The sequence below is a fragment of the Fundulus heteroclitus genome, unplaced genomic scaffold (assembly GCF_011125445.2).
Source record: "Fundulus heteroclitus isolate FHET01 unplaced genomic scaffold, MU-UCD_Fhet_4.1 scaffold_50, whole genome shotgun sequence".
In the NCBI taxonomy this organism is placed as follows: domain Eukaryota; kingdom Metazoa; phylum Chordata; class Actinopteri; order Cyprinodontiformes; family Fundulidae; genus Fundulus; species Fundulus heteroclitus.
The window spans coordinates 1,411,132-1,436,456 of NW_023396923.1; the positions used below are offsets into that span (position 1 = coordinate 1,411,132).

A 25,325-nucleotide genomic window follows, 5' to 3' on the forward strand; every position below is an offset into this window, starting at 1 on the left:
TGCTAGAAGGGATTCTGTCTCAGTTAAACATGGTATTCATGCTTCACTGCTTCCGTTTACATCAGTCAGCACTGGGAATATTTGAACCTGTCTTAATTCTCTTTAGTTGACAACTAACTTTAGATGGAGGAACTACACATATTTTTTTTCCTTTTTCCTCAGCTGGCAAAAGCTGTGCTTGGTAGAGAGTGAGAGAAATGGGGAAAATCTGGTCTTGGTTTGAAAAATTCAATAAACAGCTGTAAATATATTTGTCAATATGTGTACAGAAAATGCTGCTAAGTCAATATGGAACTAGACAAATCCTTCAAAAACAGAATTTGAAAATACTTTACAATCCTTGGGCTTTTTTTATATTTCAACATGTATCTGGCATATGCTGGTGAAGATTCTCAGTCATCCAGGACATGGTCATTCCAAAAAAGTTTTTTGCCATGTATCTGGCGGTTTGCAGCTTATCTTTAATGGCACTTTGTAAACCTTTCCCAATTAAATAAAAGGACATTTATGTTTGGACGATTCTTCTCTTGCAATAACACTCAAACCACTGGAAAGTCAGCTTATGTCCCTTTGAATGGTGCCACGTTTATAAGAGAAATGCAGAAACATTCCTGACACTCTCTGCCATTGCAAACAGCACATTCTGCTAATAGCTGAATGGTCTCAGTAGTCAGTAGGTGAGCTGTTCACAGCCACCCCCTCCGCACACTGGTCACCAGCCTTTTGTGCCAGTGTGTCCTGCTGAATGCATTTTTCATAACAAACGTGACACCATTCAAGGGTAAATAAAGAGGCTTTCCGACGGTATAAAGTACAAGATTTATTGTTTTTGTATGTTTTTTTAATCATAGTCATTTATGGGATTTTTCCCAACTTTTATATTAAAGAAAACACTCATTGTGAAAGGAAAACATTAGCTATTAGAAGCATGAGCCAATTTAAGACATTTACTCATGCATCTTATGAGCCTTCACAGCTCCTGTCTGAGCTGGATAATCAAGAGCCGTAGGCCTTTGCATCTCTCCACACTTTTCTAGTCATAAATGTTTAATGAGTAGAGTACATTTGAAAGGTTAAATTTTACAGTAGTAATATTGCTTCTATGCTTTTTTGTGTCTTTTTGTGTCTTTCCTCTCTTTTCTCTAACTCCCAGTGGGTCGAGGCAGATGACCTTTTACACTGAGCCTGGTTCTGGTTCTGCTGGAAGTTTTCCTCCCTGTTAAAGGGAAGTTTTCATCTCCACTGTCGCTTCATGCATGCTCAATATGAGGGATTGCTGCAAAGCCATGGACAATGGAGACGATTGTCCATTGTAGCTCTACGCTTTGAGGAGGAGTGAATGCTGCTTGTTAAGACTTGATACAACCTGCTGGGTTTCCTTAAAGAAGAAACCTTCTGACCAATTTGTCTGGATCAGGGATGTCAAAGTCAAATACACCGAGGGCCCAAAAAATTAATTTGCTACAAGCCGAGGACCAGACTGGTTCAATGTTTATTAAAACATATTGAAATGATTTAATTTAATTGTTTTTAAAAACAAAATATGTTTCTTAATATCAAGATAAATACATAAATAAAAGTGCATGCATTATAAACTGAAAATGCATTATTGTGCTGCTCCATGATCCTAACCTGACCCTAGCCATATGGATGTCGCTCCGCCTAGCTCCACTCACATCCATCTGGGACTGATCCATAGGAATTGCCTTTTTTGAAGGCTGGGCCTTATCAAAAATCCTTGCATATGATTGGAAAAGCCACTTGTCTGTCATCTTTATCGACGTGCTATTTGAACCACTCACACCAAAGCTAACCCGTGACGCTGATGAGAGCGATCAGGAAAAAGAACAACTTTTTTTTTTTTTACTGTGTTTGCGGCTCTGGTGGCACGCGTTTTATTGACAGTGAGCTGACAGGAAGAGGGGGGAAGACAGGCGGCAAAGCGCCGCGGGTCGGAGTCGATCCCGGGCCGACCGCGTCCAGGACTAAATGCCTCCTAACATGGTTTGCGCTAACTGCTCCACCACGGGCGCGCTTGGATGCGTAACTGGGGCATTTGTCATGAACGAGAGACTGATTCAGGACCCAGTATTCAGGCCGAACAAACAGGGTGAATGAAAAAGCAGGTTTAATGGAGGCGATCTTAAACAATACAGGGGCAGGCAAAACTCAGTGGTCAGAAATACAGTCCGAAAAACCGGTACACAGAGAGGCAGTCCAAAAACAGGCAGAAAAATCAGAAACAGAGCAGGAAAATCAGGATCAGGTATCAGGTTGGCTCAGATGTCAAAAAAGGCAGTTGGGTTAAATCTACAGACAATAGGGATGCTGGACAAAACTCACCAAAAGCTAGTTAGACAATGATCTGGCAGAGTGCAGGAGACAGAGGCAGGTATAAGTAGAGGAGTGAGCAGGTGAACTGAGTAGAAACTAATTACAGGAAAACAGGTGGAACTAATCAGAGGCAAGGAAGAGACTGACAGAACCGAACTGATAGGTTGGTGACTGCTGACAGGGGAGTGACAAACTGATTGGGTGAAAACAGGGAGGTGAACAGAACTGAACTAAAAGCTTGCAGAACCCTGACTGATAATATAAAATAAAGAACAAAAGCAAACCACAACAAAACTCAAACTATTCCATAAGTCAAAACAGAACCTAAACCTAAGACAGAATCGGTAAAATAGAAAGAAGTACAAAATAAACCAATAACAAAAACCCAAATCATGACAGCATTGTGTCGGAGATGAAACGTTTTTGTTGTGCTTTTCATGTTTGGATTGTTTTGTTTTTTGTTTTTCCCCTTTAACAATCCAAGCACACTGGGCTAATTGCGCTCCGCAATTGCTGCACGCAGGTGTCAGCAGAGGCTGATTGAAGCCAAAATTAAAAAAGCCTTGGTGGAAGGAGAGGGAAGCTGATCCTGCAGGTGACAGAGACAGACATGCTGCAGAGTGAGGGGCAGGTGGGATCAGCACGCCAGGCACAGAATACCAGGAGGTGAACAGACGGCCCAGTACCGAGGATCAGGGATGCGGGCATTGGACTTTTAAAAAAGGGTTTTATTGTGCCACTATTACATTGGCTTTGTTGGAATAAAACATTTTGGACTTGATTGTTTTGCTGTTTGGGTTTTTGAGTTGCTTGCTCCCCCTTGTGTCAAAGACGGGGTGTGGGGCCATATTGGTCACAAGTGCAAAACGCCAGTGGGCGGCTATGGCCTGTGGGCCGGTTCTAGTAGTAATTAAATATCATCCAGGGGGCCACAGATAATTGATTCAGCCCACGTGCCTTGACTTTGACATATGTGGTTTGGATGATTTGATTAAATTTGACTTTGTAAAGTGCCTTGACATGTCGTGAATTGGCACTGTATAAATAAAATTTAATGAAATTGCTATAAAATGTTCTGTTCACTGAGATTTAGTTCAAGTTGGATTAGTCTGTTTTAGATATTAATGTAGAATCATGTCTGGATCCCTTGAAACTAGCTGAACTAGCTCCATCGTGAGTAACTTTGATTCTCAGCCATATTTTCTAGTACTTGCCCCGAGCACAACCCCCACCCCCCAAGCACTTTGCTGCCCTACGGCGTGATGCTGCCCTGGACAGAGAGCCCACCACGTATCAAATTACTCCACTAGAGGGGTTTATGTATTTTTCCCATCCACAGAACCCCTGTAAAGATTTGTGCTATTGGTAGCCCTTGTAGTGAAAGGAAACAACCTAAAAAGCCTGTGATTTCTGAGTAGTACAGCCCAGCTGGAGAAAATCCGGCTAGTTTTATTGGGGCAGAGGTAAGGCGTTGTGGGCTTATACAGTGCCATGAACACAATGGGTGGCAAGTGGAGCAGATTAACCAGAACAACTGCAAATTGTAAATGCTGACCTTCAAAGAGAAAGGCAATTGGTGGAATAAGGGAAACAATGAAAGACACTGTCGTTATTTCAGGATTCCTCAGATTTCTTCACATTTTTACCCTAAAGCAATTTTGTGCCATCTCCAGTTTCATACAGCAGTTCTTAAATTAACAGCTTGCATCAACTTGTGAAATTAACATGAAAAATGTTTGCCCCTGTGTTTGTGTGTGTTTAGGTAGCATCAGAGTACTGTAAAGACACCACTCTGTTGCTGATGGGAGTCATCTGCCTGGCAGCCTCCATAGAGAAGTGGAACCTGCACAAACGTATCGCTCTACGCATGGTGATGATCGCAGGGGCAAAGCCTGGCATGTAAGTAATATACTTATGCTTTTTAACATAAAGCATTAGCAAAAGACTTGTATATTTCCATCTAAAGCACAGAAAATTACTTAATCTTTGGTTTTTGTGACCTACCTGCCCCTTTTTCTCAACCAGGTTGGTGCTGGGCTTCATGTGCTGCACAGTGTTCCTGTCCATGTGGCTCAGCAACACATCAACCACTGCCATGGTGATGCCAATAGCCGAGGCCGTCCTTCAGCAGCTCATCTGCACCGGTCTGGCTGACTCCCACCATGACTCGGAAACGGTAGATTCTCCGGAGGAAGACAGCGGTAGGTTGTTTGGGTCTTTCCCCTCCCTCAACTTCCAATTAAAGTCGGTAAAAGTGATTGTTTGCCTATTGCTGTATACTGTGTCATGAAAAAGTATTTGCAACCTTACAGCTTTTTTTTGCTTTTTTAATCCCACTTAAATGTTTTAGATCATTAAACAATTTTTTATATCAGACTAAGATAAACTGATAAAATACAAAAAGCAGTTTAAAATTATGGTTTCATTCAATAAGAGACAAAACAACAACAACTTGGTCGGTCCTATGTGAAAAAGTAACTGCCCCCTAAACCTAATAACTGACATTAGCTGCCAACAAGTGTCTTTATTGCAGAATTAGTTTCATTTGGTTACATCGGAGGGTTTTGGATCATGAACGGTCTGACTGGTCATTCTGCAGCATCTCATTTAGATTTAAGTCCGTGCTTCGACCGGGCTACTCCAAAACCTTCTTTTTTTTTAGGCACTCAGAGCTGGACTTGCTGGTGTGCTTTAAATCATTGTTCTGCTGAATAACTCTAGCACATTTGGCCTTAAGGTCATCTCCTGACATTCTTCTGGATTTTTTGGCCGGAGAGCACAAATTATGGTTCCATCGATTAGGACAGAACCTAAGTTTTCTAGGTCCTGAAGCAGCCCCAGGTCATTACACTACTACCGCATTGCTCGAGTGTCATGTGTTTTTGTCTGAATTGTTGTTAAACCAGATGTGAAAAGAATGATATATTCCATAAAGTTCCACTTTTTTCCTGTCAGTTTTGGGGATCATTAAGATTTTTCTGGCAAGTATGAAGTGTTCCTTAGTGTTGTTTTCTAGTCAGCAGTGGTTTGAGCCTCAGAAATCCCCATGAATGCCATTTTTACCCAGTTTCTTTTTCGTATTGAATACTAACACTAACCGTAAACAAGAAAAGTGAGGCAGCAGTGCTTTAGATGTCTCTCTGGTTCTTTTGTGAGGTCATGGTCAAGTCATCAATGCAGTCTTGGAGTAATTATGGTAGACCGGCCACTCCTGGGAAGGTTCTCCGCTGTTCCAAGCTCTTCCTGTGGTTCTCTGGAGATCCAAAGCCTTATAAGTGGCTTTGTAATTCTTTCCAAAGTGATATACAGTATGTCAGTGACTTTGCTTCTCTGTTGTTCTTAATTTAGTTAAGCTTGGAGAAAGATGTGTGGCTTTTGGGGGATCTTTAATCCTACTTGGGTTAGTCGGACAGGTTCTGTAATATTCTGATTCTACAGTACTGAGAGTATGCTTTTTTATATCTTATTTCCTTTGATAGATGGAATCATCAATTAAAAATTAGTTTTTGTATCAATATAACTCACATTATCTTTGTCCAATAATACATTAAACAAAATCTGAAACGTGTCATATTCAGGTGTGGGGAAAACAAAAATAAATTCTGTGGGAATAAATAGTTTAATTTATATTGAGGATGTCAAGAACAAAACAACAAAAGACGATATAGTAGAATATTGCTACACAATGAAGTAGAAGGAAAACAATTAAGAATAGACAATTAACATAAATGTCCACACAGCATAATGTATGCAGATGCTCGAAAAGGAGTGGGAAGAAGTAAATCTTAACGAATTCCACTCCAAAAATAGTACAATCACAAGTCAACAGGTCAACTTTTTGTTCTTTTTTCCCTTATTCCTCCACTAAATAAACCTCCATCAACTGCTAGTATTATATGCACAGGTATAAAACCACACATACATTTTTAAACGTATATGTATGTATATACTGATTATTTATGACAAGTAACAATGATTTACAAATACCAACAAAAAAGAATATCACACAACAGAGAAATACTTTGCTAACTGTATGTAACTAAATATTGTGCAGGGAAACCTTTTGATTAAGTTGTCCATATTTTCATATTGCAGCTATTTCTACTAAAGAGGAGAACCTGGATAAGAACCAACTAGAGCTGCTCTATCAAAATGAACAGTAAGTGTGAATGCACTTATTTTACATGGTACAAATTCTGTGCTCTTTATTTCTCCCTTTTCCTTATTAATTCCCCTTTTCTTCTTTTAATTTTCAAAATGTTTGTCTACCATAATTCACTTTGTATTTTATATGGGAAGCATAATTTGGCCTCTTTATTGATTGTGTTGCATTGCATCTCTGTATTTTCCCTCTCGGTTTTATTTAATATAGTCTTCTTTCACATCTAAGGCTTTATTTATGTTCAGTTATAGTAAAATAAATATTGTGTGGCGCAAAGTAAATATGCAATTTAGATTTTCCTCCTAAATTACTTGATGTTTTATCTATTGTCCTCTTTTGTTTGCAGGCAATTTTCTATCATAATAATAAGCATTATTTTTTTATGATGATTTATGCTGCCACCTGATCTCTTTGCATTTGCTTGAAGAGCTTTTAACAAGGGTTTTGATTATACAAATAAACCTGTGATTTGTTTTAACAAATTCTTTGGCAAATAATTCCTGTAACATTTAAGAATTAACATATTTCTGCTGATTAGTGTTATCTCTCTAAGTAACAAAGCCCTAGACATATTTATTGACCGTGTCAATTTTTTGTGTTTTGTGTTGTTTCCTTCCTACCTGGGTAATGTGTCTAATAATGTGGTGTATGTACTTGTTCCTATTGTAAAATGGTATTAGTGACTTATAAAATCTTAGATGGCTAAATTTAGTTTAATCAATAAGATGTTGCTCCCCTCTCGCAGTGACAAAATTTGAGGCTACTTGATTAGGATTTTCTTATGTTGTCTGATGTTAAATAGAATAAAACTTAATTAGTTTAATAAGCTAAACTTAAAAAAATGTAAATCAAACGATCTTAGTCTTCATATTTTTTTTAAATAGCTCATAAAACAATTCTGTTAGTATTTAAGTATAGTGTTGTAGAAGTAAATCTGGCTGTCCTTCTCATTGTACTGTTATATTTTTGCATTTTTTTTCCTGCAAATCCCAACCAAGATATCGGATATCTGTTTCTGTTTAATGTTTAATTTGTTTCTCCTCTCAGAAACGAATGTACCAAACAGGAGCTCTGTGCATTCACAGAGGTAAGATACAGTTTTTTTCTATTACTGTTAGTGAGATGCAGTGCATTGAAAAATGTTTCACACCTCTCCTCCTATTACGGACACAAACTTCATTATATTTGGATGGGGGGGCTTCTTGGCAAATACAAATCTAATAACTTGTCCATGCATTTACATGAATTCCCTGAGAATCAATACTTTGTAGAAACACCTTCCTTTAAGTTCAGCCTGCTAAGTTCAACTTCAGGGTGACTGTTTTTTATGATGGTGCAATTCTCTTTGAGAAGATTAAAGTTTAGGGTATTGTTTTCTAACATCAACCTGCTTTACCCCCTGACCTGTCTGATATCATCTTGAGCTTCAGGATGTGGTTTTCACTAGAAAAATACAGATAGATGTATACTACTTACTAATGGGGTGTCTTCTAAAGACGATGGATGACCTGGATTGCAGTAAATTTGCCTGAATACAAATGCGTTCCACACTTTTATTTAAAGAATTTAACAAATCATGCATCCTTTTCCTTCCACTTCCCAACGATGCTCTACTTTGTGTTTATCACTTATTGGTTTTTGGTTGAAATGTGACAAAACATGAGAAATACAAAATAGTCAACAAATAAAAAAATACAAATAATAAGCTACATGTTGGTGAAGTCTATCTTTCTCCTTGTGGTTTTCTTTCGTTCTTAGGGAGAGGCAGGTGAGGTGAACGGCTTCGGTCTTCAGCCCGTCTTGAACAAGACGTTTGTTAGACAAACCAACGGACACCTACCGCAGGTTGGCCTTATATATATAGCTTCTTTAAACTTTCTTAGAGGCTTCATGAAAGTTGCAATGTGAAATTGAATCAGAGCATTCCTCTATTTCCTGTTTAGGTTGCCATAGAGATTCCAAATGTGAAGCGGGTGAAGGCTAGGAGAGACTCCCAATATCCCACAAAGAGGGATCATATGATCTGTAAATGTCTGTCGCTGAGCATCACGTACGCAGCAACCATCGGAGGACTTATCACCATCACTGGCACGTCGACCAACCTAATCTTTGCAGAGCAGTTTAACACGTAGGTCCACGTTCCGTTTATACTGTTTGCACTGTCTGTTGGAAATTTTCATATTCAGAGGCTAAATTAACGACCTACTGACAGATTAGGAACCTGTCAGTCAGGTTCCTAATCGCCCAAATACTGTTCACTTAAAGCCAGACCTCTCAACTTTTATCAAAAGTTAAGAGTGAGATTATGCTAATTTGGGGGCGGGGCTTGTTTGGGGGCGTGGCTAACCTGACCCTGGAAGAGCCGGTGGAGTCATCTCCATCTCATTTTTATCCCACCAGACATTGAAGTAGACATGTATTACTTGTGTTAAAAAGAGAAAGAGACGTATTAATACTTTATTGTTCAGTTAATGGATTAAGACATAAAAAAATACACAATTGTTCAAATAATACTCAATAAAATTAAGTAGTTTTAAGTTATTGAACGAATTATTACACTGTTACACATTCATCTATGGGTTGTTTATCATTGTAGATCTATAACCTGATTGGTGAATCAGGCTGAGTTTCATCAAGCCTTTATGATCCCCTCAGCAGCAACACTGAAGCACACAGAGGTTCACGCTGCGTCTTTACGCACGATCCAGCTGCTGATGTCTCCCTCCTTTCAGCTCAATGCACTTCTAGACTGTTACAGTTTATAACATTCTCATCACCTTTCACAGCGGCAGGTTTCTCAGTCAGTCGCCGCGCTGACCAGACAAATCTCTATTGCTCTCGTCAGTGCGCTCTGGGCGGTGAGGTGGGGGGATTTTACCTCCGTGCGCTGCGTGCGACGGATAAAGAAGTGGGGAAAATGCATAATTACTGTAAAGGGCTCCTATAAAGGGAACAGGGGTACTGACAGGTCTAAGATGAAGCCCCTGATGTTACAAGTTCTTTAAAATGACCCTTAAAAGTGCGCACCTGAATTAAAGCGCGAGGCAGCACGCCCACCGAAGCGCCACAGATTCTATGTTGTTAAAAACAAAAGAGCATAAAACACAGCTACAACTCTCCTATTGACTTTAACTGGCACACGTTGCTACCGATGTGAGGACATTAAACGTAGTGATTCACGTTTTGAATGGTGAGCGGTGATAAAAGCACCTGCTCCGAGGGAAAGGGGGGGGGGGGGAGAGGAGCAAGCGCTGAGGCACAGAAATACGGTGCATGTAGTTAAAAAATGCAGAATTAATAAAAACGAAACTTATAAACAGACTAAGTGGCTTTTTAAACTGCATCTGGATAGCAGAACTGTTTTATTATCCAGTGTGCAGCCATTACTGGTTCTGAATGAACCGGTCATCTGGCAGCAGCTCCGCCCCCTCTCCTCCTGTGTACGCGGTACAGGACCTTACCGGCTTACTTTCACCACTGTTAAGACTAAGATTATTCATAACTATGATCACTCTTCCTGCTGCTCTGTTAACACGAACTGCAGCAGGAATTACTGATGGCCACAAGCTGTGAAAGAAGCCCAAACAGCTCAGCAGAAGGCGGAGTTTTGTCGTCCGCAGCCCAGAGGGGCTTTGGGATTTTTATGCGTGAGAAATTCCATGTGTTGCGTGTGAGCGTGTGGAGTTAGTGAAATGCGTGTGTCACACGGTCAATGCGTGAGAGTTGAGAGCTATGCTTAAAGCTGTAGTTGGTAATCCTGTTCAGAAACAGTTTTTGTTATACTGGGTGAAATGGTCCTTCCATCCTGAAAGTAGTCAATACATTATGTATTCAGAAAAAGGAGGTTAAAAACATCTGAGAGAGATCTAATTTTAGATCTCTGACAGAGAAAAAACTTTGACCAATTCCTACCGTTCGGTCCGAATGGCAGGGAGTTTTGGTTATGCTCTCATCCCCCTCTGTCCCTCAAGTTCCACGGGAATCGCCCTATCTATTGGTTGTCCCACATGCCATTCATTCTGACATCACGTAAGGGCAGTGTGCGTGCTTTTTCCTTGTTAGTTTCCGCCTGTTGGCTATTCTACTGTTTATGTATCCGGTTAGCTTAGCGGTTAGCTTTGGTGTTAGCCGTTCATTGTAGCTCCACTGCACACACCATATACTTTGAACATGGCTGAGAGTTGCAAGACGTGAACCACGTACAAGTTTATGAGATGAAGAGGAAAGCCTCAGTAGAAAGGAATAGGACCAGAGTAGATTTGGGAGATTATTTTATGCAATCCCCTTAAGGAGCAGAAGTAAGGTTGCCAACTCTGCACCTATAGAATACGGCAACAACACAATACCAATCATTTTAGTAGATGACAACGCCCGGAGAGCTTCATTTCAACATGCTTTACTTGAGAAACCCAGTGCAGCAAAGCTTTAATGTTGGTTGAAATGTAGAGGCCTCAAAATGAGCGGAAAGAAAGCAGTATTAGAAATCTCCTGTCGCACAACGGATCAAACATGAGGAAGAAATTCGCTGAATCCACATAGAATTACAGCTAATGCTAAGAATTTTTTTTGTTATTACAGGCCTGTGTTTTAAATTATTATAGAGCTTATTGCAAAAATAGACTTAAATACAGCTTCTTTTCTAAAGTTGCAAAGTCAATCATCTAATAGCAATAATCAGACACTAAGATCCCATCACACACACACACACACACACACACACACACACACACACACACACACACACACACACACACATATATACATGCATATTAGGGAAACAAGCCCAACAAGCAAACCACCACACTAATACAGAGAGCACTTCTAACCAAATAAAAGTCACTGGTTTCTGGACAAGTGTTGGCTCCTTGCCACCTAGGAAATGTAGAGAGCACATAGGTGTTTTTGGTCAGATTCCATAGTAAAGTCCTCTCAGTTACAAGCTCGTATCCAACACTGACATTTCTTGGCAATCCTCCAGGGTTTTGGAAAATCAGTGGAAAAAACTCCTTTCATCTGGCCACGATTCATCATGTCGCATGTCACTTTGGTAGATACCAATGCAGCTGTTTTGTTTTTGTGTCAGACCTGTTCTGTATTTGACTCATACAAGTAAATTATTCAAGCTTTACTGCTCACTGTTTGTATAAATCTAATATGCCTGTGGCACATGCGCATTGGGCTGTTCTAAATGTAACAATTTGATGTAATCTTATCTCCCTTCCCAGCTGTCGGAGATGCAAAGCAGCACCGGTCCTTGCATGCTTCGATTGGCATGGCCTTGTCAGACTGACTTTAGTCTCGCTTCGATACGGCTGAAGTTAATCTGGAACTGCTCCCATAGAGGGCATTTTCTGTGGCGGGGTTAAAAGATGTAAAGTAAAAGAAACTGCGGACGTGACGTAAAAAAGGCACAATCAGACTTCCATTGTCAACATTTCTCAATGTGGCGAGCGACAAATTATTTTGAAAAAAAGTCCCACATTACCCTTGTCTTTTTAAAACAGAAGAGAGCACACTAGCAAACAAATGCCGCCATAGCGTCAGCCATCTTGTTTTTTTTGGCTGAGGGATTCTTGGGCGCTGCACGTCACTCAACATATAAAGCCCGCCCATGCCTGTGATTGGTTGGTATCAGAAAAAAGGGCTCTATGGGAGCAGTACTAGACTCAGTTTGCTGTATAACAAAGCGAATGCAAAACTGAGTTTGGCTGGCCAGGCTTCAATGACACTTGCCTATGAAAGTCTAGGGAAGTAAGGTGTGGAGTGCCATCTAGTGTTTGTATACAAGCTGCAGGCTGCAGTCAAAACACGAGAAAATGAGTGTCAAAACCAGGAAAATTAAATTTGGCTCAAAATACGGGACGTCCCGCTAACATGGGATAGTTGGCAACCCTAAGCGGAAGAGCAGGTAAGACTGTCTTGTCCATGCGCAGTTATTCAAAAAGAGACTTGGGGAAACTTCTGAAAAATTGCAGACTCTACCTTTAAGTCCAGATGAGGAGAGAAGGTGGGCAATTACCAGAAACCTGCTGGTGGATGTTTTGGAAATCAACATTGGAAGTTTATCTGCAAAAACAAGCAAAATATTGAAAATGAGCAGATATTTTTCACACAGTTAATCTAACCGGCAACAAAAGAATGAAATGTTGATCTTTAATCTTAAATGATCTAATAGACGTAACCTGGGTCACATTAACCCAATGACAGATTTTGATTATTCACTGTTTTTTGTACAAGATTTGAAAATAGATTTGAAAATTTGTAGACATTGTTTAGAATCTTAAATCTGTAAACTGGTCAAATGTGAACTCTATTATTGGACACTTTACATAGCATCTTTAAAACACAATTTGAGATTTATGAAATCTTCATTCTAAATGTGCGACTAAAAGGTAGTATAATGTTTTTAGTGTTAGGACTAACTTAGATTGGGACAAGCATGATACATAGGCAAACTGGTAACACCTGGAATACATTATTTTAGACTACCTGCCGACTGACCGTCCATCCCTTTTTTTAAGTATGTTCTGAATGTGGGGCGTAAACTGGGATCAGTGTTGTGGAATTCAATGTTTTGTGGTATCATGACTAGCTACATTTCTTGTCCAACTTTATCTCCTCACTAATTGACTTTTTAATAAAAAGTCAATGCACTATGGGTGCTTCCAAATGGTTAGATGATTTTTAGCTGAAATCACCCCACGCGTCCTTCATGACAATGTGAGGGAAGTGTAAGCTAGGAGGAGAATAAATGAAGTGTTGTGAAATTGCTACAGTATTTGAGTTACAGCAGTGTCAGTTTTGTAGCAGTGGTGCCCATTTATGGTATTCATGGCATATGAAGCTCTGGTACCAACTTGGCAGAATTTTTTAGAATGACCGCAACATCCCTGGTAGGCTGATTTGGTGAAAAGGCAGCGATGGCATTTTTGTCTCCCACGATTCAACAGGTAGATATTCAATATTGTGATGGAGTAATGAAGAACCTTGTAGGACTCATTACCGTGAAGTTGTGTGACATTACAAAGCAGCGTTTTTAAAAGCGGCTAGAATGGAGCATAAATCACAGGATAATTGTTTTAGGCCAAATGTTTTCTATTATTTATTCCATTGAGAGAGCAAAACAATAATCCATTCTCAGTTTTCACTCTGAGGCTACCAGATATTTACACATAATGGTGTGACATTTCAAAGAGTTTATTTTGCATTGCACCCTGTCAAGGTTCCCGGGCCTTTGAAAGCTAAACATGCCCGCAACATCACACATCCATCATTGTATTAAAGACATGCTTTTCTTCACATTTATCTTTGGTTTCACATCAAACCCCCACCTGGAGTGTTTTTTGCTTGAAAGCCTAATCTTTTTTCTCAAAAAACAAAAACAAAACAGAAGTACTGTGACAGTCATAGTAATATATTGGTTTACAAGTAGCTTATGATGACCAAAGGCATCCTCTCTAGGTCTGATTTTTGAGCACATGCACAACTTGTCTTGGAGACCATGTTGCTGTGATTTAACAATGTGTGAAATCAGTATCCGGGGGCCTCATAGGGTCTTAAATCAAACTAATCAGCCTGTACAGCGCAAGTAGAGCCGATTTTCTCCAGCCAGTGTTTTAAGCCTCACAGAATGGCCTCCTTCATGTCACAGCTTAGTGGGCAAAGGTCAGATTTTTAGTGTGTGTGTGTGTGTGTTCTTGCACTTGCTGCTGAGTGAGTCCATTTTTGCACATTTTACAACCAAAGTGAGCACTTGGATTTGTTTGTTCCTCATTTCTTTTTGAGTTAGGGGTTAGGTTTGAGACTATGGTGTCAATTAGGTCTAGGCTATGGTTAAGGTTAGATATATACTGGTAAAGATTTAGGGTCAGGATGAGGCCATAGAGAGGTTGAAAATGATGAACGGTCCTTACTCTGCATTTAAAACAAGGATGTGTGTGTGTGTGTGTGTGTGTGTGTGTGTGTGTGTGTGTGTGTGTGTGTGTGTGTGTGTGTGTGTGTGTGTGTGTGCGTGTGTGTGTGTGGTAGACGTAATCCTAAGAATATACTTCTTAGGAGTGGCAGTCAACTAAGGAGGTGTGGAGAAAGAGAAAAACGGCAAAAAAAAAGTGGACGTGTAACTTTTGGGCAAATGAGAATATTTTGAGAAAGTTACCGTTTGCTAAGAAGAGGACTTGAGTGGTTTGGATATCTAGAGTGTGCAGTTGCTTTCCAAAGTGTGCAAAACCCCTAGTTAAAAGGCTGTATATATGTGATGTAAAATAACAATAACCTTGTTACATAAGTCTTTACAGTCTTAAACTAAAATTCTGTTGAACCACACATTTATTTGGTTATATTTGCCTGCGGTCTACTTTGCTAAAGTTCTCTAAATCTATCAGATTGTGAGGACAACTCTTGTCCACAGCCCTCTTCACGTGACTCCACAGATTTTAAGTCATTGCAAATTCTGAAGTCTGGTAAGGCAGTTCAAAAACTTTCATTGTCCTCACATGGAGTCATTCCCATGTGGATTTGGATTTGAACTGCTCATAATATCACCCACCTTGATTAAAAACCTCAGATCCGTTGCACACTACTGTCGGCTCCCTGCAGGCTGTTAATTCACAGTGTGCTAAGCATGTTGATGACCTCGAGCAAGTTACCACCGAGTGGACCTCAACACTAATGACTCTTGAAATTACAGTGGAATGTCTGAAATTAAAAGTGTGCAACTTGACTGGGAAGTGCTTGGACTTGGAGAAGTTTTTTTCAAGAGTTTTTTTATTTTTTCATTTGAAAGTCTTGTTTTCTGTTTGGTCCCACCATGGTTTTATGTTATTTCATTTGCGGTCTTTATCAGAGTCAGACTTGGATCCTTTAAGACTGGATGCCATGCCGGTTTGATATCATTTACACCATCATGCATGGTTAGTTTAAATAGTCTTTGCCTTGGGAGCGGGCAGTCAATTAAGTTTACCAATTGGAATGTGAAAGGTCTGAACCATCCAATCAAGCCATCCAATGTCTTAGCCTACCTTAAGTTCTTAAAAACAGATATAGCTTTCCCTTCTGAGACACATATATAGGGGTCTGGATGTATTGCTCTGTATTACTCTGCAGTCTTTTTGCAGTCCTGTGCTTTGATTGACCCATGGAGAGTTTTTAATCCCACAAATAAAGAATACTCCTTTTTCTCATCTGTGCATCACACCTATTCACACATAGATTATTTTTTCATACATAAAATGTTACTGTCTGTTGTAAAGTCATGTGATTACAGTAGTATGGTTATATTTGACCACGCTCCTGTGATACTGATTTTAAACCTACCCAACCATAAACCAAACAAATTCAGATGGCGGTTCAATTCTCTTCTTTTGTCAGATGAATGCTTTGTTACTTCTGTTAATACGCACATAGACATGTATTTTTGCCAACTAATTTAAATAATGAGACTTCCCCATCCCTGCTTTGGGAGACCCTAAAGGCCTACTTGAGGGGGCAGAATATTTCCCTTAATGCATCGATTCATAAATTGCAAAGGGCCAGACAAGTAGAACTACTTGATCACATCTCAGATGTAGACAATGCCTATGCAATAGACCCATCCCCAGAATTGCTTAAACACTGTGTTTTCTTACAGGCTAAATTTGACATGCTTTCATCTGGCCGGGCTGAATGAGCCATGCTGAAATCTTAACATAGGTTAAATGAATATGAGAGAAACCAAGCAAGGCTCTTACTTACAGTCTTGGGCACATTACCACTACTCATGTAATAGATCAAACTGAATCCGAGTCAGGACTGCTATCAGACCCAGAGGATGATAATAAACGGTTTTGTGAGTTTTATTCCAATTTATATACTTGTGAACCTCCTACTAATCTGAGGCTGATGAATAGTTTTTTGAAGGGCTGAATATTCCCACTATGGAAGATAAGTTTAGGGAATCTTTGGATAACCCCATCTCTTTGCAGGAAATTAATCATGCCATTTCATGTATGCAAAGTGGGAAAGACGGCTTTCAAGCTGAGTTCTCTGGGAAATCAGGCCCCTTACTCAAATATATATTCAAAGACAGTTTAAACTCCCAGTGTCTCCAACAAACACTGCACCAGGCATCTATATCCCTTCTCCTAAAAAAAAGCAAAGATCCTCATAGCTGCTCCTCTTACCGCCCAATTAGTCTTCTTAACGTTGATGTGAAAATACTGGCTAAGGTGCTAGCTCTTCCTCTTGAATCTGTTTTGCCCAGTCTTATTTCATCCGATCAGACTGGATTTATAAAGAAAAGACATTTATTTTTTAACATCAGATGTGTTTTCAATATACTTTACACATCATCCTCCTCTCAAAATCCAGAGGCGCTTCTGGCCTCGGATGCTGAGAAAGCATTTGATCGTGTTCAATGGAATTATTTGTTTTATGTTCTTAAGCAGTTTGGGTTTGGGGAAACCTTTATCCCCAAATTGTTGTATTCTTCCCCTTTGGCTTCTATTAGAACCAATGACACTTACTCACCATATTTTCTTCTCCAACATGAGACTAGACATAGCTGTCCATTGTCCCCTTTACTTTTTGCCTTGGTGATGGAGCCCTTAGCTGCTACTATTAGACAGTGTACTGACATTAAAAGGATCTTCAGAAACAACCAGGAACATAAAATCTCTTTATATGGCACGATGTCCTCTTGTATGTATCAGATCATCTCACATCTATTTCAGAGATTCTTAATATCCTTTAAGTTTTTGGTAATTTTTCAGGATATAAACTGAATCTTGACAAGAGCGAGCTCTTGTCCATTACTAAGGTTGCTGGTCAACTCCAACTTTACTCTCTACCTTTCAAAGTGACAAATGATAAGTTTAATTATCTTGGCGTGTGCATTACCAAGTTTCACTCCCATCGTTTTAAGGCTGATTTCACTTCACTTGTTGAGAGTGTCCGGCAGGAGAATTAGCATAATTAAAATTTCAATTGTTCCCAGGTTCTTGTTTTTGTTTCAATGTATCCCCTGCTTCCTTACAAAAACATTATTTTCAAAGCTTGATCGTCTCATTTCATCTTTTATCTGGAACAATAAGGCACTAAGGATCAGGAAATTGTTCTTGCAAAGATCTAAAATAGATGGTGGGATGGCCTTACCAAATTTTAAAATGTATTATTGGGCTGCAAACATAAAAGGTTTATTGTGCTGGTGATAGGACACGTCATTCCAAATTGACATTTTGATGTCTTTTAATCAGGTCAGAGAAGAATTCTCTTTACCTGCACATAACGTTTTCAGATATTTACAAGTCAGGCAATTCATAAAGAGTCAGTTTGTTTAGTTGCCCCCGATACCACTAAAGTCACCACTTGATTTAATTCTTGATAACAACTATACTCTAAAATATTTGAAATGGAGGGCCCTTCATAATCAATGATAAAAGATAACTGGGGGAAAAATATATGGATACAAATATAACTGATGAACAATGGTCTGACATACATCAAAGGATTCATTCTTCATCCGCCTGTGCAAGGCATAAGCTTATTAAATTTAAGATTGTACATAGGCTCCATTTGTCTAAGGTTAAACTGTCAAAGATCATTCCTGATGTTAATCCGGTTTGCGATAGGTGTAAACAAACACCTGCTACTCTCTACTCTCTACCACACACATTTTGGTCATGTCCAAGCCTAATGGCATTCTGGTCTTAAATTTTTTACGTTAATTCAGCAGTTTCTGGAGCTACCATTCACCCTTGCCCTTTCATTGGACTCTGGTTTATCAGTAAACAATATTTCCCTCAGTAAGCCGAAATTGAACTGTATGGCTTACTACTCCCTTCTGGCACATCGGCTTATTCTTTTAAATCGAAAAACGACCGCCCCCTTCATTTGGAAGATGTATATATGATGTGATGTTATGTTTTGTTTTTTAAATTGAAAAAATGAGATTCACACTGAATGGATCAGTGACTAAGTTTGATTTGACATGGCATCCATTTATCTCCCATGTAGAACCAGCTTTGCATTTTGACTCTGAATAAGATTTATTTTCTTCTTGAATGTCTTTTGGATAACCACAGTGGACTTTTTTGGTTTTGTTTCTCTTTTATTTTGCTTTGTGTGACTATAAGTATGTTTTTTTCCTTGTCACCTGGATCATATTTTTTTTGTTTGTTTTCCTCCTTGTGTTATTTCCTGTTTTTGAGGGTTTGCTGTCTTGTTTCTGTTTAAAAAAAAAAACCCTCAAATATACTTTGCTGAAGGAAAAAAAAAGCTGTGGTTGCCTATAGGATTTTACAGGGCAGCGGCACTCACACTGACTCCAGCTGTTATCTGTGTAGACTGTAGAGACTGAAAGCTGTTGGTGCACAGATTAGGCAGTGGGAATGACTACAGCTGTCATTCAAAGCAAACATGAGGCCGTGGCAGGGTTAAGGAATTATTGGGGTTTGAAGGTTATTTTAGGATTTGACTTTTCTCAGTGAAACTGGTGCAATTGGTAGCAGTGTTCCGTCATTTCAGCTGACACAATGGCTCATGTGGCTCTTCTCAAATGTTCATGTGATCCGAGTAGTTTTTTTTATCCACTAAAAGATCCTTTTTTTCCCAAGAAGCAACCCCATCCTGCAGCAGCCATATGCAGTGGAGTAACTCTCCCTGTCCCTCTGTCCGGATGTTTCCTTTTCTAGTCGATATCCGGACGCGAAGGTGATCAACTTTGGCACCTGGTTCATCTTCAGCTTCCCTATTGCCATCATTATGCTCGTCCTCACCTGGCTGTGGCTGCACTTCCTCTTCCTTGGATGCAAGTGAGTGTCCTTTTTTTCTGCTCATGGTCACATCCTGGTGTGTGATTAATGTGGTCGTCCTCGCTTTTGCTCACATTCACCTCTTATCATTATGTGATAATCCCTTGGTTTGTGTGGAGCTGGCACTGCTCAGTGCTCGCGCTGAAGTTGTTGCTGTCTCTGTCCTCAGCTTCAGAGAGACGTGCTCGCTGAGTAAGAAACGCAAGACCAGGAGAGAAATGATGTCAGAGCAAAGGATCCAGGAGGAGTACGCAAAGCTGGGGCCTATCAGGTGACTGGCGAGACTTCACAGGGCTCATCTCACATTTGGGCTGGAAAACATTTTATACGCCTTTTATCTTTTTTTTTTTTTTTTACATTTTGTTACTACCGTGTCTCTGTTGGGATGTTATTTGATGCCTCAACATAAAGTCGTTTAGAAATTTAAAATTAAAGGAAATTTTTTTTTGGAACACAAGCTTAGTCAGATTGGATGGAGAGGTTCTGAATAATTGTTCAGACTTACCATTGGACTCAGGTCTGGACTTTGACTGGGCCATTCTAATACATAAATATACTTTGATTTAAACAAGGCAGTACAGACTTTTTCTCTTGAGGGCCAAAATTGACAAGTCAAATGTGCATTATTGAAATTCACCAAATAAATTAGTCTTTTTTACTGTTGGAAAAGGATGTGTCTATCATTTTCGACTAAAATATTAAAACAGCTTTTGCATGTTTTCCTTATTAAAAGCAAGTCATCCAGTTTGCAATGAAAAAAAAGTACTCAACAATAAGAACACAATTTGGGTCAAATTTAATTAATTCATTAAAATCAGATTTGGCTGCACTAGAGTCGGCTTCTGACTAAAACTCACTGGATAGGTGCGGTCCTATTTACTATGAAATTATACAGAAGGCAAAAAGTGTGGTTATTAAAAGAACACACATTTATGTAAATTTTCAGTTGAACATATCTCACCATAAGAAGATTTTATTTTCTGTAATAATGTTTGCCCTAATTCTCTCCATCTGCATCAACCACCTGTGACGGATGAGTCATGGGCTCCATAAAATCAGTGCAGGGAGTGCAGTGCCATACTCTTTACTTTTTAGATGAGGGCCTGAACAAAGCTCTGTTTCAGACCTTGAGATATTATTTTAGAACCTAACCCCGCTTTCAACCTCTCTAGAACATTTCCCAGCGCGTTCCTTGATATTAGCGTTGCTGTTGGTTCACTAATATTCTCTAGCAAACCTCTGGGGCTTTCACAGGAATCGCTTTGCTAATTTGGAGTCATCTGATGGCAGCTTGTTGAGCTAGATCAGGGGTCACCAACATGGTGCCCGTGGGCACCAGGTAGCCCCCAAGGACCATATGTGGTGCCCACAAGCCTGTTCAAGAAATAGCACAACCTACCAGTGAGCTGCATTTAAATGCATTTTTATTCACTTGCTCTTCTTTTTAATAATACTTGTGTTTACATGGATTTAAAAAAGTCAATAGCATTAAAAACATTTTTAGATTACGTGAAGTTAATGTGAGCTTTGAGTCTTGTTGTTCAAACGTAGCCCAAGGTAGCCCTTTATATGACACAGTACCGATGAAGTACAATAGGTCTCTGTTTAATAAAGGTTGGTGACCCTGCGCTAGATTTTATTTAAAGTTTCAGACAAAAGTGGTCAGAATACAAATGTACTCCACACTTTTCAGATTGGTATGTGGATTTTTTTTCTTTTTGCATTTTCATGCATTACTTTTGGTTAGTCTTTGAAATAAAATCCCAAAAATTATACATTTAAGAAAAAGGGGTGTTCATATTTTTGCTAGGCAATATACAACATGTCCAAGGTCACATCCAGACATAACTAAGATGCACAATAGTGATGTCATGCCTGTAATGGTCTCTAATGTGCTTCTGTGGCTTTGTCCCAGCTACCCAGAAGTGGTGACGGGTATTTTCTTCATCCTTATGACTCTGCTGTGGTTCACCAGAGAGCCCGGCTTCGTGCCCGGCTGGACGTCACTCTTTGAAAAGTAAGCACTTATGATGTCGCAAGACACTCGCAAACACTTTGTCTGTGCCAGTTATTTGTAGCTTTACTGTCTGTGTTGCAGTAACAAAATAATCTAACTGGCCCCATTGCAGGATACCATGGATTTCATGTATCTTTTTCTTTTGTTCCCAGGAAGGGCTACAGGACTGATGCAACTGTGTCTGTCCTCCTGGGCTTCCTGCTCTTCCTCATCCCTGCTAGACGTCCTTTCTCATCATCCTCGCCCAGCTGCGAAAACACAGGTCAGATCTTCATTTGGACACTGATGGCCGTAAGATTGAACACATTAAACAATCTGCAGCCCTTTGGATATCTACAGGGATGATCAGACTAACAGTATAGTCAAGGGGGGTATAATGGTATAATGGAGTACAGGTTATCCCAAGATTCTTTGCTACAAAATAAAGCTGCTTGTAAATAATGCCGTTTCACAAAAAAGTGAAGTTAAATCAAGATTTGGGTTTGTATTTTAGCTACAAATTGTGTAGTTTTTTATTTTTTCCCTCTTGAATTTAGATATAGAAATCTTCATCTATAGAAGAAGATAAAAAATATCTCAGGTCTACTCAAGCCCAACTGTATCGAAGGTTTGTGATACAACCTTCAGTCCAAATTGTTTATTGAAAAGTCGAAATTAAGTAAAAAACATAGATTTTGCAATAAATACTGCGTATATGGTAGTTTTGAGAAACATTACACAGAAAACCTGTCTTGTTTTGCCAAGACTGTGAAACCTAAAACGTGCTAAACAGGTTCTTGACAGAGAGGAAATGGTACATGGTGCCTTTTCACTAGTTCAGGGGCGTCCAGCTCCAGTCCTCGAGAGCCGGTGTCCTGCAACCTTTAGATGTGTCCCTGGTCTGACACGCCTGAGTCAAATAATCAGTTCATTAGCAGGACTCTGAAGAACCTGACTGCATACTGAGGAGCTAATTGTGCGATTTGATTCAGGCATGTGGGGCCAGGGAAACCTCTAAAAGTTTCAGGACACCGGCTCTCGAGGATTGGAGCTGGACACCCCTGCACTAGTTGATGTGTCTGTTGGATTAATGCGTCCACCTACTGGTGTGACAATGGCATTTCAGCCTTTATGTTGGGAATCTTGCTGATTATATGGGCACTGGGCTTACTTTAAACATAGAAAAATCATGCATTTTCTGAAAAATATTTAACCATCTATTTGTTTCATGACAGATAAACAGGCCTTACCCTCATAGACGGTTGTTACATGTTTGCCTTAGACCAACACAGACATATACCACTCCACTAATGCTGATTGGTGCAACAACAACAAACAAAACAATTATCCCAGAAGCACTTTGCTGTCCTCTAGTGGTCAGGGTTATGCCAAATTCTGCTTTACTTAGCAAATTTCCAAGGCCAATACCTATTTAAATATATTGTACATGTTCTATTGAAATTAACAATCTCCACTTATTTTGAATAAATTCATCCATCAAGCGGTTTTAAATTACAATGTACAAGAATTTGATAAAGAATATACAGCAAAGACTTCGTAGTCACAAACATTACGGCGAAAAACACAGATTTTTTTTGTCTATATTATGTTGGTTTTGTACCCTCAGATGACAATTCAGAGTCTGATCCACTTGCCCCCATGATCACTTGGAAAGATTTCCAGAGACTAATGCCATGGGAAATTGTAATCCTGGTAGGAGGAGGATATGCACTTGCGGCTGGTTGCAAGGTAAAATGTATTCATATCTTTACATGATGTGTTGCTGTACAAGCAAATTCTTCCATAAAAATCCTGTAATACTACCAGCCCGATGTTTAGTTCATATTTAATCTTGACATTACTTCATTTGTGGACTTATCTGCAATATACTGTACTCGTAGGTGTCGGGCTTGTCTGTGTGGATTGGCAGACAGCTGGAGCCCATGAGCGGTCTTCCTCCCTGGGCAGTCACTCTACTGGCCTGCCTCCTGGTGTCAGCAGTCACAGAGTTTGCCTCCAACCCAGCAACTCTTACCGTCTTCCTGCCCATCCTGTCAGCTCTGGTATCGCCTCCTCTTCTTCACAAGCCACTAAAATATTGCATGAAGTCACTGACTTGTTATTGTTAACAGAAAAGAAAAGAGATTCAGAAAATGTGCAGAATCATTGAGCAAGGGCTGTTTTATCAGAATTCCTCCACCCAAAAACACAGTTAATGACATCAATAGCCACGTCAATTGGTGTGGAAGAGACACAGCTAAACATCGAAGCAATGACCCAAGGGTACATTCTATGGCAAAGGAAACCCTATAGTTAATATCTCTAGCAATAGCTGTATGTAGGTAAGAGACACAGCTGAACATAGAACTAGTGGGCTTTTGCATACAAAGATAAAGCAAGTCTACAAAGCTACTGTCAGTAATAGTTCTGTCAACATCGTACCCAGCAAATGGACACCATTCAACACAGAAGCATTGAGCCTAGAGTACTTTCAGCGGTAAAGAAAAAGTACAGAGACCACTAATAGTCAATAGCCATGGTGGTCCTATTGATTGCTTTATCAAGAACAGAGACACAGCTAAACGCACAGGCACAGAGCTAAGAGTATTAACAGGAGTATTTAACAGGAGAGAAAAACTTAGTACAAGACTACTGGTAGGTAATGGCAGCAAAATTTCTACTATTAGCTTTATATAGAAAGGAGAGCTGGGCTAACGTGCACCAGGGTAGATTTACCCTCCAAGGAGAAAGAAAAATCAGTGGACATCATTTATGTATTGTTATAGCTTTTTAATGTCAGGTTACACGCTGTAAATTCTACAGCTAAACTAGAGAATGTTCTGTAAAACCCAAATTCCATACCTTTAAATAACAAATGCCATAATTACTTTCCATGTATGAAAATTGGTTATATCTTTCTCATAGGAAAGATTTGCCCTGAAAAATGGGAGCTTTTTAGAGCTCTCTTGCTTGGTTTGTTGTGATTTCAGTTTAAAATACTAAAGCGCTTTTCTTACTTTCTTATGTCTCACCCCTGTTCTTATTTTCTTTTATTTTAAAACTTGTTCCAGTCTTGCAGGTGGCTCCTCCTGCCCTCTATTTAATTTCCCAACAGACAGCGTTTTCCTCACTCCCCGTTAAATGTTCCCTGACTGTATCCATGTTGTTCTCCTTCACTCCATGATCCAGTCAGAGACCCTGCTCATCAACCCCCTCCACACTCTGATCCCTTCCACCATGTGCGTGTCGTTTGGGGTCATGCTTCCAGTGGGGAACCCCCCCAACGCCATCGTCTTCAGTTACGGCCACGTGCAGATCAGTGACATGGTAGGTCTCTGTCTCTCACGCGCCCACAGATACACGCACACTTTGTGCACCTGCAGCATCAAGACGTCTAGGGTGCGTTGTGTCAAATTAGTCTTTTTGGATCTAAAATCAGAAAATGATTTTGATTTATTTCTTTAACACCGTATGTTCCTCAAAGCTGTTATTTTGCTTCTTTTTTGGTTAAGTTTTCTCAGGTGAGAGTATGTGTTGATTTTTAGATCTTTTTTTTTATCATTCTGTCCAGGTGAAAGCCGGCTTTGGAGTGAACCTGATCGGTGTGGCGGTGGTCATGTTAGCCATCACCACTTGGGGGGTCCCGCTCTTCAACCTAACGGAGTTCCCTGCCTGGGCAGTGGCCAGGAACGTTACTAGAGGCTTATAACCAACACTAGGCTGGGGCCTGAGCCAACTAAAGGGGCGGGGGGGGGGGGGGGGGGGGGGTGAAAAGGAACTCAAAGAGAACAGTTTGTGTGAAGAAGACAACAAGAACATGACCGAGTCAAGAGGATCGTCTTCCCCAGAATGAGACTGAGAGAAGCGGCCTTACGGAAAAGAAGACAAGAGAAAACCTGTTGCAAATTCTTTTAAATGAATCCATACAAAATCATTGAAATTGGTACAAAATAAGCCCTCTTATTGATATTTCTAATATGTAACAGACCTAAAAGATTTTTAAAAATCCACCATAAATCAACGATGCCATGCCTTACTGTATTTTATG

The 25,325-nt window shown here is 39.8% G+C and overlaps 1 protein-coding gene across 1 annotated transcript in view; it reads left to right on the plus strand.

Moving 5' to 3' along the window:
• Positions 1–25,013, plus strand: part of slc13a4 (solute carrier family 13 member 4) — a 47,688-nt gene extending 22,675 nt beyond the window's left edge. The window contains exons 3-16 of the mRNA XM_012854931.3: positions 4,097–4,233; positions 4,360–4,535; positions 6,430–6,493; positions 7,544–7,583; positions 8,255–8,341; positions 8,440–8,624; positions 19,162–19,281; positions 19,451–19,552; positions 21,197–21,298; positions 21,451–21,560; positions 22,905–23,026; positions 23,179–23,340; positions 24,467–24,604; positions 24,849–25,013. Coding sequence (XP_012710385.2) covers positions 4,097–4,233; positions 4,360–4,535; positions 6,430–6,493; positions 7,544–7,583; positions 8,255–8,341; positions 8,440–8,624; positions 19,162–19,281; positions 19,451–19,552; positions 21,197–21,298; positions 21,451–21,560; positions 22,905–23,026; positions 23,179–23,340; positions 24,467–24,604; positions 24,849–24,986 — 1,683 coding nt within the window. The 3' untranslated portion in view covers positions 24,987–25,013. The remainder of the gene's footprint in view (positions 1–4,096; positions 4,234–4,359; positions 4,536–6,429; positions 6,494–7,543; positions 7,584–8,254; positions 8,342–8,439; positions 8,625–19,161; positions 19,282–19,450; positions 19,553–21,196; positions 21,299–21,450; positions 21,561–22,904; positions 23,027–23,178; positions 23,341–24,466; positions 24,605–24,848) is intronic.
• Positions 25,014–25,325: the final 312 nt, after the last annotated feature.